Source organism: Pelobates fuscus, chromosome 1 (genome assembly GCF_036172605.1).
Source record: "Pelobates fuscus isolate aPelFus1 chromosome 1, aPelFus1.pri, whole genome shotgun sequence".
NCBI classification, from domain to species: domain Eukaryota; kingdom Metazoa; phylum Chordata; class Amphibia; order Anura; family Pelobatidae; genus Pelobates; species Pelobates fuscus.
This window is the reverse complement of record NC_086317.1, coordinates 132,030,625-132,045,933: the sequence shown is the minus strand read 5'-3', so window position 1 is coordinate 132,045,933 and position 15,309 is coordinate 132,030,625. Positions and strand designations below refer to the sequence as shown.

Here is a 15,309-nt window from a genome sequence, read left to right as displayed (position 1 = left end):
GGGGCCCGAATCAGCTGCACCGTGGGCCCCGCTGCATTTCACCCACCCGCCGATGCAGCCGCACACTAAGGAGGTCCACTGGGGCCCAGTCATGCACTTTAAGAGCGCGACAGGGCCTTCTTGCTTTTCGGCAGCCGGCTGGGAGGAAGTGACGGTCGCAAGTCACTTCCTCCCATAAAGAGAGGAGCTGCGCGGGAGGAGGAAGAGGCAGACCGGAGGGAGTCTGGGCCAGAGCTAGCCAGACCCCAACTCCCAACAGCTTCAGCCACCAGGTAGGAAACTGGAGGGTGAGTTTAATAGTGTAAATTTTGTATATGTGTCAGTATGTCTGCCAGTGTGTCAATGTGTGTGTGTGTGTGTGTGTGTATGCATCTGTGAATGTCTCAGTATATGTCTATATGTCAGTATGCCTGTCAGTGTGTCAGTATATCTGTCAGTGTGTGTGTGTCAGTATGCCTGTAAATGTATGTCAGTATGTATATGTCTGTCAGTGTATATGTCAGCATGCTTGATCCAAGGAGACATCTGACTGCTATTTTGGGGTCAAGAAGGAATATTTTCCTAGTTTGTTGCAAAATTGGAAGCGCTTCAGACTGGGTTTTTTGCCTTCTTTTGGATCAACAGCAAAAGCATATGTGAGGAAGGCTGAACTTGATGGACGCAAGTCTCTTTTCAGCTATGTAACTATGTAACTATGTCTGTTAGTGTGTCTGTGTGTGACCATATGTATGTCAGTGTGTGCATGTCTGTATCAGTATGGCTCTTTGTGTCATTATGTTGGTGTGTGTATGTTGATGAATGTGTCAGCATGTCTGTGTGTCTCTCAGTATATATCTGTCTGTGTGTCAGTATGTCTGTCAGTTTATGTGTCTGTAAGTATGTCTATCAGTGTATGTTTGTGTGTCAGTCTCAAAGTGTGTGTATCTATATGTTGACATTGTGTGTATTTGTGTGTGTGTCAGTGTGTATATCTGTGTATCTGCAAGTGTGTATGTGTGTGTGTCAGTGTCTGTATCTTTGTGTATGTCTGGATGTGTATCAGTGTGTCTGGATGTGTGTCAGTATATATCTGTATGATGTCTTTGTGTGTATCTGTATTTTGTCAGTATGTGTATCTGTATGTTATTAGTATGTGTATCTATGTGTCAGGTTGTGTATTTGTGTGTCAGTGTGTGTGTGTATATCTGTGTGTCTGCATGTGTTTCAGTGTGTGTATATCTACATGTGTACATGTGTACATATATCTCAACATTCACACGCTAACACTACACGCAAATACACCCCTGCATTCAAGCTTAAGCACTACATACAAATACACGTCTGTGTTAAACAACATTATATGTATACACACCCATGCATTAAAAAACTAACACTACACATAAATACATGCTTACATTCAAACGCCAACACCACATACAAACATATTCCATACATAAACCTGTTTACATTGAAACACACAAAAACTGCTTAGTGCTAAATGCAAGCCTGCAAACATGGGTAAATGGTAGAGACCCAGCTGTCAAAGCATTGCTGGAGTTGCACGACAGATGATCTACCTTTTAAACATCCTAGCAATAGGGAGGCCCAAAAAAAATATTTTTGCAACTCTATACTTTAGGTTGCCACTGCGTTAAGGGTGATAACGTGACTGCACGCCTGGGGAGGGTGTACAGGGTCCAGCGGGCCCAAGCAAATGCTTTGCCCAGGGTCTAATCAATATTAAAGACGGCCCTGCATATAGCCACATGGAACTTCATATAGCCTTCCTGTAATCTTTAAGGGGACCAATGGTTATGTATGAAGACCCAAATGCTCCTATAGAGATGCATTGAGCTGATGCATCTCTATGAGGGGATGCGGATTATCACAGTGTTGGAATTGCCTCACATGCACAGTAACCCCCACAATGCACCCCTACACAGAAGTATGGAATTGGCTGCGATTGTCACTGATGGCAGCTGATAATTCAAACTTTAAGCTCAGATCGGCAAACAGGGCAGTAAAACCATTCTGGTTTGCAACCTCAACAGATTTTAAAATGTTCCAATTTTAAAGGATCACTATAGGGTCAGGAACATAAACATGTATTCCTGACCCTAAAGTGAAAACCCACCATTTAGGTGGCTTGCCCCCCTCTCAGCCCACTCAGAAGGGGTTAAAACTCACCTTATTTTCAGCTCTCCACGGGTCCACTGGCGCTGGCCCCGCCTCCTTGGTGACCATCAAAATTGCTGATTTTTAGCCAATCCAATGCTTTCCCATGGTGAAAGCATTGGCTAAAATTGGCAAGGGGGTGGGGCCAAACACTATTTTGGCCAATCAGCACCTCCTCATAGAGATGCATTGAAACAATGCATCTCTATGAGGAAAATTCAGCGTCCCCATGCAGAGCATGAGGACACTGAACGGCAGGGCTGCTTACTGTGCAGTCCTGAACCAGGAAACCAGAAAGCCCCTCCAGTAGCCATCTGAGGAGTGGCCACTTGGAGGTGTCCCTAGGGGCAATTTGAACACTGCCTTTTATCTGAAAAGGCAGTGTTACATGAAAATGCATGAAGTGAGCTATTATACTCACCAGACCAACTACATTAAGCTGTAGTTCTGGTGACTATAGTGTCCCTTTAACACCTTAGTGTAGCGCACTGCACTTTCTGGTGGGGGAGGTTGAAGAAATTCAGAAAGAATAAAGCTACCCTAGTATTGTAGATTGCACATCAAATGATACAATCAATGTCACATGGGCCTTCAAAAAAAGTCACTGAAATCATCTTCAGCCGACAGGATGAAAGTGTTCATTTTACTTCAGGGTTTTACTTATTTATTTTTAGAGGATGTAGGAATGGTGGATTACACACAGGATGAATGTTTCAACTTTGTTTTTGATATATCAGTCATGACAGTCAGACAGGTCAAGTGCATGTTGTGATCTTTTAAATAAAATTTCTTGTTGCCGTTTGTCATGGACAGAAATCCTTCAAATTGCATGCTTGTGGAAAGCTGACGACATGTAAACTTCCTTCTTATCTTTGTATTTTAGGGTTATCAGTTCTTCTTGGAGTACAGACTAGGTTTCTACTTTTTATGTTTTAGTTTAGCAGCAGCTGTGAGACATCTGCATTACTTCTAATGCCAAAGTCTCCATTGAAAATATTTTAAAAAGTGGTAAATTGTGTGATAAAAGTCTGTGTACATGTGGTAAACCTCTAACAAGGAAATGACGAGTTATTACAATTTCTTCTCACTTCTGCCTCAAACCTACAGATAACCTGGAGGATCAAGGTGATGGTTCTTACCATCTTATATGCAGAAATCATAAATATATGCAGTGTTACTTTCACACATCTTATAAAACTTTATACCATATCTGGATCACTTTGTCATATATTACCTGAATACCAGACATTCCCTACATTTTATTAAAGGGACACTATAGTCACCTGAACAACTTCAGCTTAATGAGGTTGTTCAGGTGAGTGCTACAGCTACCCGGAGCCTTTTTCTTGTAAGCACTGTATTTTCTGAGAAAATGCAGTGTTTACATTGGAAGCTTGGAACACCTCTTGTTGCAGTCAATCAGACGGCCACCAGAGGGACTTCCGAGTTCAGAGGCCCTAAAAAGGCCTCTCGTCCGATGCATTCTGGGTGAATGCATCAGACGGGCTATCAGCACACAAAGCACTGTGAACGCGCTTTGTGTGCTGATAGCCTGTCAGCACTGCTGTGGGCGTGGCTTCAGCTGACAGCTTCAGCTTCAGCTGACAGCTGAAGCCCGAACCCACAGGGACGCTTACTGTCCACAATAGTGGTTGAAGGGGGGGGGGGGGGAGAGACCTACTCTCCTTCCCCCCCCCCCGGCCCCCACCGCTGTGCGGCGGGTGGGGGCCCTAAAATTATCAATAAGGGGGGGACCTATTGTCCCCCCCCGGCCCCCACCCCTGAGCGGGGGCCCTAAAATTATCTATAAGGGGGGGACCTACTGTCCCCCCCCCCCGGCCCCCACCCCTGTGCGGCGGGTGGGGGCCCTAAAATTATCAATAAGGGGGGGGACCTACTGTCCCCCCCCGGCCCCCACCCCTGTGCGGCGGGTGGGGGCCCTAAAATTATCAATAAGGGGGGGACCTATTGTTTCCCCCCCGGCCCCCACCCCTGAGCGGTGGGTGGGGGCCCTAAAATTATCGATAAGGGGGGGGACCTACTGTCCCCCCCCGGCCCCCACCCCTGTGCGGCGGGTGGGGGCCCTAAAATTATCAATAAGGGGGGGACCTATTGTCCCCCCCCGGCCCCCACCCCTGAGCGGTGGGTGGGGGCCCTAAAATGATCAATAAGGGGGGGACCTATTGTCCCCCCCGGCCCCCACCCCTGTGCGGCAGGTGGGGGCCCTAAAATTATCAATAAGGGGGGGACCTATTGTCCCCCCCCGGCCCCCACCCCTGAGCGGTGGGTGGGGGCCTTAAAATGATCAATAAGGGGGGGACCTATTGTCCCCCCCGGCCCCCACCCCTGAGCGGTGGGTGGGGGCCCTAAATACAAAGGGGGGGGGGACCCTAGTTAACCCTCCCCCCACCCCAAAAAAAAAAATATCTCCCTACCTACCCCCCTCACCCTAAAAATAATGAGGGGGGGAACATTAACTAAAAACCTGTAAAAAAAAAAAAAAAAAAAGAGAAAAAAAACTTACCATTCGATGTTTTCTTTCTTCTAAAATCTTCTTTCTTCAGCCCAAAAAAGGCCAAATAAAAATCCATAATAACCGACGCAATTAAAAAAAAAAAAAAAAAAAAACCCGAGCGCAAAAAAAATAATCCATCTTCACCCATGGAGGGCTCCGCGCAGACTGAGCTCCGCAGGGTGGGGAAGGCTTATAAAGCCTTGCCCCGCCCTGCAATTAGGCTAAGAACACTCTGATTGGTGGGTTTAAACCAATCAGAGTGCTCTTTGTCAATTTACAAGCGTGGGAAAGTTCTTTGGAATTTTCCCACGCTTGTAAAATGACACAGAGCACTGTGATTGGATGGATTTCAAGCCATCCAATCACAGTGCTCTGTGTCATTTTACAAGCGTGGGAAAGTTCTTTGGAATTTTCCCACGCTTGTAAAATGACACAGAGCACTGTGATTGGATGGCTTGAAACCCATCCAATCACAGTGCTCTGTGTCATTTTACAAGCGTGGGAAAGTTCTTTGGAATTTTCCCACGCTTGTAAAATGACAAAGAGCACTGTGATTGGATGGATTTCAAGCCATCCAATCACAGTGCTCTGTGTCATTTTACAAGCGTGGGAAAGTTCTTTGGAATTTTCCCACGCTTGTAAAATGACAAAGAGCACTGTGATTGGATGGCTTGAAATCCAATCACAGTGCTCTGTGTCATTTTACAAGCGTGGGAAAATTCCAAAGAACTTTCCCACGCTTGTAAAATGACAAAGAGCACTCTGATTGGCTCAAACCCACCAATCAGAGTGTTCTTAGCCTAATTGCAGGGCGGGGCAAGGCTTTATAAGCCTTCCCCCGCCCTGCGGAGCTCAGTCTGCGCGGAGCCCTCCATGGGTGAAGATGGATTATTTTTTTTTGCGCTCGGTTTTTTTTTTTTTTTAATTGCGTCGGTTATTATGGATTTTTATTTGGCCTTTTTTTGGGGCTGAAGAAAGAAGATTTTAGAAGAAAGAAAACATCGAATGGTAAGTTGATTTTATCTCATTTTTTCTTTTTTACAGGTTTTTAGTTAATGGTCCCCCCTCATTATTTTTAGGGTGAGGGGGGTAGGTAGGGAGATATTTTTTTTTGGGGGGGGGAGGGTTAACTAGGGTCCCCCCCCCCTTTGTATTTAGGGCCCCCACCCACCGCTCAGGGGTGGGGGCCGGGGGGGACAATAGGTCCCCCCCCTTATTGATAATTTTAGGGCCCCCACCCGCCGCACAGGGGTGGGGGCCGGGGGGGGACAGTAGGTCCCCCCCTTATTGATAATTGTAGGGCCCCCACCCGCCGCTCAGGGGTGGGGGCCGGGGGGGGGACAGTAGGTCCCCCCCCTTATTGATCATTTTAGGGCCCCCACCCGCCGCTCAGGGGTGGGGGCCGGGGGGGGCAGTAGGTCCCCCCCCTCATTGATAATTTTAGGGCCCCCACCCGCCGCACAGGGGTGGGGGCCGGGGGGGGGCAGTAGGTCCCCCCCTTATTGATAATTGTAGGGCCCCCACCCGCCGCTCAGGGGTGGGGGCCGGGGGGGGACAGTAGGTCCCCCCTCATTGATAATTTTAGGGCCCCCACCCGCCGCACAGGGGTGGGGGCCGGGGGGGGGCAGTAGGTCCCCCCCTTATTGATCATTGTAGGGCCCCCACCCGCCGCTCAGGGGTGGGGGCCGGGGGGGGACAGTAGGTCCCCCCCTCATTGATAATTTTAGGGCCCCCACCCGCCGCACAGGGGTGGGGGCCGGGGGGGACAGTAGGTCCCCCCCTTATTGATAATTTTAGAAAGCGAGCTGAGCTGTCAGTCAGACAGCTCAGCTCGCAAACGCGCATTCCGCGCACATGCGCGGTAAAGCGCTCAGGCTCTTCATAGGGCGGCATTCAATGCCGCTCTATGAAGAACGCGATTGGTGCAGCGCGAAGCCGTCCCATTGGGCCCCGCGATTTCGTCATTTTGACGAAAAAGGGGGCGCGGCCTAGCGGGGAGCTCGGCGCTGGAACGGAGGTAAGTTTTTAATATAAAAACACCGATTTTTTTTTTTCATTAATGAAAGTTCATATAAAAGCAAGAAGGAAGGCTGGGGGACCTGTCTTTCTTGCTTTTATATGGTGACTATAGAGTCCCTTTAATCACTCATCTATACTAATATTTTTCTCAGGGTTTAAAGCATTGGAATCGTTATGTGTTTAAGTGCAATATCAGGGGTAGAATTTTAGACAGATGATCATACATGCGACGTACGATCACTGAAGAGGGTAAACAGCACCAGCATTTCATACCAGTTTACATTCTTTGTTTTAGGTGAGATAAAGGTGGAACTGGATAAACTGATATGGTGTTAAAAACACCTGACGGATATTACAATACAAGTATGGTTTAGTTACTGGCCAAGCTGAACTGTATCTGAATCAGGTCCACAGTCAGTCCTTTGTGAAACAATAATCCAAGGTGGGTCAGAAGTAGGGTTTGCGGGGGAACCTCCATGAATAGTTTATAATAGAAGCCTTATTTACATAATACAGTAAAATGTCAATGGTTCGGCTACCTGGTAAATGAGCCACAATATTATATTATATTATTTCAGTTTGCAATCAGTACAGATCTCAAATTATTTTCCTTTGTTGGTTAAAATGTTATTGACCAGCAGTTGAGGTGCATTGTTCTCAAATCAGAATCAAGTATTTTGTTTTCAGCCAGTGATCACTTTAGTTTTTATTTTATTATATGCACTTGTTTAATGCATTATGCATCATTTGTATATGAAAGTGCTTGTTAACAGTGTTCCTTTAATAATTAATTATCATTAAAGGAATACTATAGTGATGGGAATACAAAACTGAATTAATAACACTAGTCTCCCCTCCCCCTCCTCCCCCCCCCCCCTTTGCCAGCAAATAAAGGGTTATAAACCCCATTTACATTTACATGGTTCCAGCAACGATGTCCTGGGTCAGGTTCCTCCTACTCAGATGGCAGCTGATCAGGGGAACCTAATGCACATGCGCTGCGAGAGCCACGTGTACAATAGTAAAACACAGTGAAACAAAAGACTCTAGTGGCTGTCTTTAACTCTGTAATGTAAACATTGCAGTTTGCAGCTGCAGGGCTAAAATGACAGGGACATTGCACCCAGACCACTTCAATGAGATGAGGTCTTGGTGGTTAGTGTCCATTTAAAAAAAAAAACATGCACACACTACATATAAATATATATATATATTTATTTTTTTTATTGTTATTGTGTTTGTGTATTAGATGCAGCCTTTTGGCCATTAAAAAAAAGAAAAAAAACTATTCTGAGTTTAGTAAAAAAAAAAAAAAAATTGAAAATAGCACCTCAACTCTTCTACTACAGGTTCAAAAAATGTCTCTCTCTTTTGTTTCTAGTTTTTATTTCTGGTTAGTAGCCTAATTCACTTAGATGTGAAGTGGGTAATAAATAAGTCTCCACTGTATTTGAACCACATGGAAAGTAGCAATGGAGATTGTAATGTGACATTACATGAATATGGCTCCTATTGAACCAGGATTTTCTACATGTCAAGAATATTTAGAGACATCAAATGGATTGCTTCATGAAGAATTTACACTTTGCAATCAAAAATATAGTTGCAACAACGTTGCCAGTGGCATGCAATGAATACACGTTAGATTGTAATTAGGAAAAAACAAGAAATATGTGATTGGCCGCAACATTCAATTAATCTCACTGGCTCCTATGTTAATGATTACTAGTTTGGAAAACTATTCATGGTATCATGATGTTTATTATTCTCACATCTGTCAGAGTATGCTGATCTTTTCAATTTGTTGTTTTTGCTTGTTGCTGACAAGACTTTTTTTGGCTGCTTTTTTATTTTGTGTTGAGGTCTATTTTAACCAACAGAAGATAGGCATTGTTGATTCATTTGGATTAACTTTTTTTTCAGATCATTATTTTTTTTTTTTTTTAAGAAATGTCAGTTTAGACACCTCCATGTCTAGATTATATTTGGGGAATCATACACGATACCAAAAACTACTCATGCACATATACAATATAATCGCTCATATACGCACAAATACAATGATACCAGGCAACTGCAGTATAAATAACAAGCAGAATACGGCAACATACACACCTAAATGTAAAGAAAAAATAGGACCGGCATGCTACGGGACATCACAATCCTATTTCGGCACAGGGCTGGTAAAAGGTTGCCTACCCCTGCTCTAGACAATCTTTGGACACTAATAGGAATTGAAGAATTATGCACCAACAGGCACTGTAAACAGGGGTTTTGGAGGTCTTGTGAAGGTAGTTTGTTATCCCTAGCTCAGTTACCAATGCACTGCTCCACCCCACAACCCAGGCAATCAAGGAAGGAACAGACTTTGAACTTTCCATTTCATAAGTAGGTGAAGTACCAGCATGCATTGTCTTATCCTTGATTTATATATAGATTTTGTACTGGCTCCACTGCTGAATTTTGACATGCCATGTTAAGGAACAGCAGCACTTAGGAAGTCAATGTGATAGGTACTGTAAAGGTCAGTTCAAGTCAGCATGTTAAAGTTGTTTCAGTTTGTTTATTTTTTCTAAAGTGGCTGTTGGTGAACAGCTTGAGTATTGACCAACATGAATCAACTATTCTCAACCAATGTTCCTTAAATTCATGCAGAGATAATCCAAACCTGCCTACTACTTTACTAATGTAAGCAACACACACACACAATGTATGATCCAAGATCACCAATGCAAAGATAACAGAGACCAGAAGACAGAGGGTGCACTAAGTTAGATAGGACATATAGTCGCACTGTAATTGCACTAAGCACAGCTCTATACAAGATTAAAATGTTTTCAAAAAATTACAGGAAAAAGAAAAGATCTCCCACAAAAAGATTCTATAAATGTTAGAGCAGAGCTACTATTATAATTGCATCATGAAAACTTTAAAAAAAATAAGAAGTGGAATAAATTAAATATGTTATGGTATGCATCTATGAGGGTTACTTACTACAGTAAGAATTGTCAAGACTTCAAACTATACTTTATATTAACGATAAAGCAGCTGAAATTGAACTGCAAGTATAGTGAATTTGTTTTAGCTACTTTGGTCTTAACTTGCTTTGAATTCCAGACACTTCTCACTTTAGTTAATAACCCTGTATATGTGGCAGTACAAGTATACGGTAGTGCCTAAATTCTTACCTCTAAGGTCCAGCATATTGTTTAATTAAGCATGCAGGTGTGGTAGAAAAGATGAGCCCTAAGTCAACCACACATGTTTAAGATACATTTCACGTACGTTAATATCTGCCAATGTGGAAAAGCTCATTAAGTCCTAGGTGGCCAGCTGAACAATACTCACACAATTAATGAACCTCATTTTTTTTTTTACAAGCCCTTAATTGTGGACCTTCCAATCAAGTTCTCTACCACATTATCAGCAGCAAGGCCTCACACCATGCAGGTTTTGCTGCAACTCATCATACATTTTTACCATTTACATTATCCAGTTAGTTACTAAATGTTTTTGTTCCTCCTATTCCAGAGACAACAAAAAGGTGACAGGCCTGTACCTGTACGACATTGCCTATAAAAGGTATTATTCGCAAATATATCCTTTTTGGGGGAAGAATTGCTTATTTTAGGATGTAAGTTTCACTAAGCCACCTCCTGCAAAATGAAAGTCTTCTCCTACATTTATAATTACTTAAAGGACCACTCTAGTGCCAGGAAAACCATACTCGTTTTCCTGGCACTAGAGTGCCCTGAGGGTGCCCCCACCCTCAGGGACCCACTCCCGCCGGGCTCTGGGGGGAGGAAGGGGTTAAACTTACCTCTTTCTCCAGCGCCGGGCGGGGAGCTTTCCTCCTCCTCTCCTTCTTCCTTGCGATGTCATCGGCTGAATGCGCATGCGCGGCAGGAGCCGCGCTCGCATTCAGCCGGTCGCATAGGAAAGCATTTACAATGCTTTCCTATGGATGCTTGCGTGCTCTCACTGTGATTTTCACAGTGAGAAGCACGCAAGCGCCTCTAGTGGCTGTCAATGAGACAGCCACTAGAGATTTTGGAGGCTGGATTAACCCTCAGTAGTATAAACATAGCAGTTTCTCTGAAACTGCTATGTTTATACAAAAAAAAAAAGGGTTAATCCTAGAGGGACCAGGCACCCAGATCACTTCATTAAGCTGAAGTGGTCTGGGTGCCTAGAGTGGTCCTTTAATTGTGCTTAACATAGCTCAAAAGTTCAAGTTCTATAACACTAGCTAGGATTAAAAGTGACTCACTCACTGGATGATCTATGGCCAACTTACCAAAGATGAATTTCTACTGGCCAGGGGAGAATTTTCATTCACCAATGGCTAGTATGCAAGTTGAAATGTTGAGCCCCAGTAAATATAGTAATTTACTGTATAAATATAAATAATAATATTAATGAAAAGATATAACAATTGTATTAAAATGTGGACTACTTAGGAAAATATAAGTCACAAATAGCATTTCTGTTTCATGTAGCAATATTTTGAAATATGTTGTATCTAGCCTATATATATATATATATATATATATATATATATATATATATACACACACACACACATTTATTTGAAAACAGGTAGGTACAGTACATGAGGCTAATTATTAAATAAGCAGTGCACATCAGTGTTACACAAATGCTTACCTTGCTTTAAGATTCACCACTGCCTTTGGCAAAAGGGTTAGACGGGTCCAAGTTGGTATTTTCTAGTGCTGGATGCCTTATAGCCTCTCATTATCTACCATGGACTTTATTTCCTCATAAGGCAGATTTACTTGGATAGTCACATAAGTGCTGATGTGTAATTTATAAAGTGCTTTCTGGATGCTACAGTTTATTTGTAGATTGACTTTGCTCCTCAAAAATCACGATATTACTGAGCTTCATAATTTCCTGTTTGCATCAAACTCCTGATCTGGTTACTGTACTTAAAGTGTGTTAATAAGCTGCACCAACTGCAGTGTTTTGGAAGAATGACTTAATTTATCATGAGGTTATGAATGGCTCCATACTCCCTTGATCGCAGGTGATGTTCAAATTGTCATACCTACTTTGCAAATCTCGGTGGGATTAACTTTCTCAGAGCATTCTCATGGCAGCAGCAGCAGCAGCGTGTCTGTAACTTGGAACCATCTGGATGGTTACTATGGGAACAAGGATGCCATGGCAACCAGTGGAGTTTCCCAGGAAACCCATGTTACCATAGAAACTGCATCACTCGGGTCAGAATTAGTAACTTCCGAAGAAAAGCAAGTCCAACCATTTAATCTTCTTTTACAGCATGTAGGCTGTCACGAACAGCATCATGATTCATAGCAGAAAATAGACCTACAGCATCCACCTGCTTCTTGCTGCATGCCAATGTAGCTTTCTTGGCACGAACTGGGGGACTTACTAAACGTTTTGCAGTTTCAAATACCTGTTTAAAAATAATTCAAAGGACTAAGTGCCAATCTACTCTTTTTTTTTCATACAATCAGAGACACTTTAGCTGCTCCGTCAAAGCAGATTGTCCCGATATGTACTCAGAACTGATGCTTGTCCCAGTGTTCTCCCGCCTTTGTTCACGAGTGAGAATGAGGATATGACAATCCAAGTATAAAATTAACAAAAAATGTGCGCTCACATTGAGGCTCGAGAGGTAAATCATAAGACCTTTGCTTTTAGTTTTGCCTGGTGTGCTTCTGATAACTATATACCTCCATTCCCATGTGCTTTAGCTAATGAGGTGAACTCCAGCAAAACTAAGAAGCAGCTCTTGAATATAAGAGAGAGAGAGAGAACTAAAAATAAAAACCCAGCGACTTGTCCTCATTTTTGCAAAACGACAACCAAAAATAAGAGACAGCCTCACAGCCTTCCGGAGCAGCTGACACTACATAGCATTGCCTATAGCACTAGCACCACTTCATCCATGGTATATAGGACGTGGGTAAAGCTATGTCCATTCTAGAGGGAGCGCTCAGAAATAAACATTGTTGAGAAGTGGGACACGCTGATGTCGATGACATGTCACATTGCTGTTTTGAAACCCACCCAACATTCCAATCGAACACACATTACACGTCGGTAAACATCTTCTTGATATTGACACAATTTGGGTTGTTGGTGGTCGTACAGTTGCCAGTCTTGAAGCTGGGCTGCTTGAAAGGTCCTGGGCTCACCCCTTCCTCTATCACCATGTACTCTGACTTGCTCAGTGACGAGTTGCTCCGTGTTTTCTTCAGGTCCTCGCTGGAGGACAGGTGCTGGCAGCTGCCAACATGGAGGTACTGGGCTTGCTCCTCTCCCTCGGTCTCCCTATGATAGAAATAGTTAAAGTTGGAGACAATGACAGGTACAGGCAAGGCTATAGTCAGCACGCCAGCTATTGCACACAGGGAGCCCACGATCTTACCCCCTATGGTCACCGGGTGCATGTCCCCGTATCCCACGGTGGTCATGGTCACCACTGCCCACCAGAAGGCATCAGGGATGCTGTTGAATCCAGAGTTGGGGTCGTCGGCTTCGGCAAAGTACACAGCGCTGGAGAACAAGATGACCCCGATGAAGAGGAAGAAAATAAGTAGCCCCAGCTCCCTCATGCTGGCTTTCAATGTCTGCCCCAGGATCTGCAGCCCCTTGGAGTGCCTGGACAGCTTGAATATCCTGAACACCCTCACCAGCCGGATCACTCTCAGGATGGCCAGGGACATAGCCTGTTGCCCATTGCCCTGTCTCTCGGCCAGCTCGGTGCCCAGGGTGATGAAGTAAGGGATGATGGCCACGATGTCTATGATGTTCATGATGTTCTTGGAGAAAGTGGCTTTGCTCGGGCAGGCGAAGAAGCGGACGAGGAGCTCGAAGGAGAACCAGATGATGCACAGGGTCTCCACCACGAAGAAGGGGTCGGTGAAGGAGCTGCTCAGGTATGGACCGGTCCCGTTGACCGGGGGCAGCACGGGGGGCCCGTTGTACTCCTTGTCATCCCTGAACTCGGGCAGGGTCTCCAGGCAGAAGATAACGATGGAGATGAGGATGACCAGCACCGACACGATGGCGATCCCCCTGGCCGGCCCCGAGCTCTCCGGGTACTCGAAGAGCAGCCAGACCTGGCGCTGGAACTCGTTGGCGGGCAGCGGGCGCTCCTCTTCCTTGATGAAGCCCTCGTCCTCCCGGAACTTCTCCATGGCCTCCTCGCCCAGCTCGTAGAAGCGGATCTCCTCGGAGAAGATGTCTATGGGCACGTTGACCGGCCGGCGGATGCGGCCCCCGGACTGGTAGTAGTAGAGGATGGCGTCGAAGCTCGGCCGGTTGCGGTCGAAGAAGTACTCGTTCCTCAGGGGGTCGAAGTAGCGCATCCTCTTCTTGGGGTCCCCGAGCAGGGTATCCGGGAACTGGGCCAGGGTCTTCAGCTGGGTCTCGAAGCGCAGGCCGGAGATGTTGATGACCACCCGCTCGCAGCACTCGTGGTCCTGCCCGTATTCCTCCTCCGAGGAGCGGCGCTGGGCCCCGGGCAGGGCGGCCGCCTCCTCCAGCATGTTGTCGCAGGCGGCCACGGTCATGGTGTCGGTGTCCGTGTAGCCCGGGTTGACGAGGTTGGTGTCGGCGCGGTGCCGGGCGGAGGAGGGCGGGGGTGAGTGCAGGAGGCTGAGGTGCTCGTCCATAAAGGTGAGGAGAGGTGAGGGCGGGCAGGGAGAGCGGGCGGCCGCCTCCTCCCTCAGCCCAACATGAGAGCCGCCACCGCCGGGTCTCCCCCCAGCCACCCCCCGCACTGCCCCCGCACTCCGCACTGCCCTCAGCCCGGCCGCTGCTGCTCTAACTCTCCGTGTCCCTCCAGCTCGGGATTCCGGCTCACTGCGCCCTCACTGACTTAATATAGCGCTGCTGGCCGCCCGCCCCTCCTGTCTGTCTCTGGCACCATCACCACTAACACCACCTCGCTCCCACTCCCTCCTTTCCCGCCACTTTGTTTCCCGCCCATAGAGAGCGCGCGGCGCCGAGCCAGGAGAACCACCTGAAGGATGGAGGGTCTGAGAGAGGGGGCGCGCGCCGCGCTGGGCTGTACGCGGGCGGGAGCACTCTGGTCCAGACATCACACGGGCGGGAGCACTCTGTCATAAAAAAAATAAATAAGTTAACTGTTTGACAATCAGCTGAGACTGTCGCTGTGAGCTTCATTCCTTGATACACACGGGAGGTGGGGGCTGGCTGTGAGGAGGCAGTGGGGGGCAGTGGCTGGTTGTGGAGGCAGTGGTTGGCTGTGGGGAGGTAGTGGCTGGGTATGGGGGCAGTGGCTGGCTATGGGGGGTTGTGGAGGCAGTGGCTGGCTGTGGGGGTAGTGGCTGGCTGTGGGGGTTTGTGGAGGCAGTGGCTGGTTGTGGGGGGTAGTGGCTGGCTGAGAAATCACACAGTAGCTCATGTGTTATGTAGTGCACATGTGTTGCAGAACTACCTTTCCCATGACGCTGTGCCAAATTTAATGGTCCAGATTTTTCCCGACCATGAAACATAACTAGTCACAATGTTGCTCTCCAACTGTTGCAGAACTACAACTCCTCTATTGTTTTACCAGTTGTAAGACGTGGCAAAGAATCATGGGTGTTGTAGTTCTGCAACAG

At 46.2% G+C, this 15,309-nt stretch overlaps 1 protein-coding gene across 2 annotated transcripts in view; it reads right to left on the bottom strand.

Moving 5' to 3' along the window:
* The window catches only part of KCNA3 (potassium voltage-gated channel subfamily A member 3), a 61,570-nt gene extending 47,146 nt beyond the window's left edge, over positions 1-14,424 (bottom strand). For both annotated transcript variants that reach the window (XM_063450470.1, XM_063450477.1), the window contains exon 1: positions 11,354-14,424. In XM_063450470.1, coding sequence (XP_063306540.1) covers positions 12,769-14,355 — 1,587 coding nt within the window. In that variant the 5' untranslated portion in view covers positions 14,356-14,424 and the 3' untranslated portion in view covers positions 11,354-12,768. The remainder of the gene's footprint in view (positions 1-11,353) is intronic.
* Between the last annotated feature and the right edge of the window lie 885 nt (positions 14,425-15,309).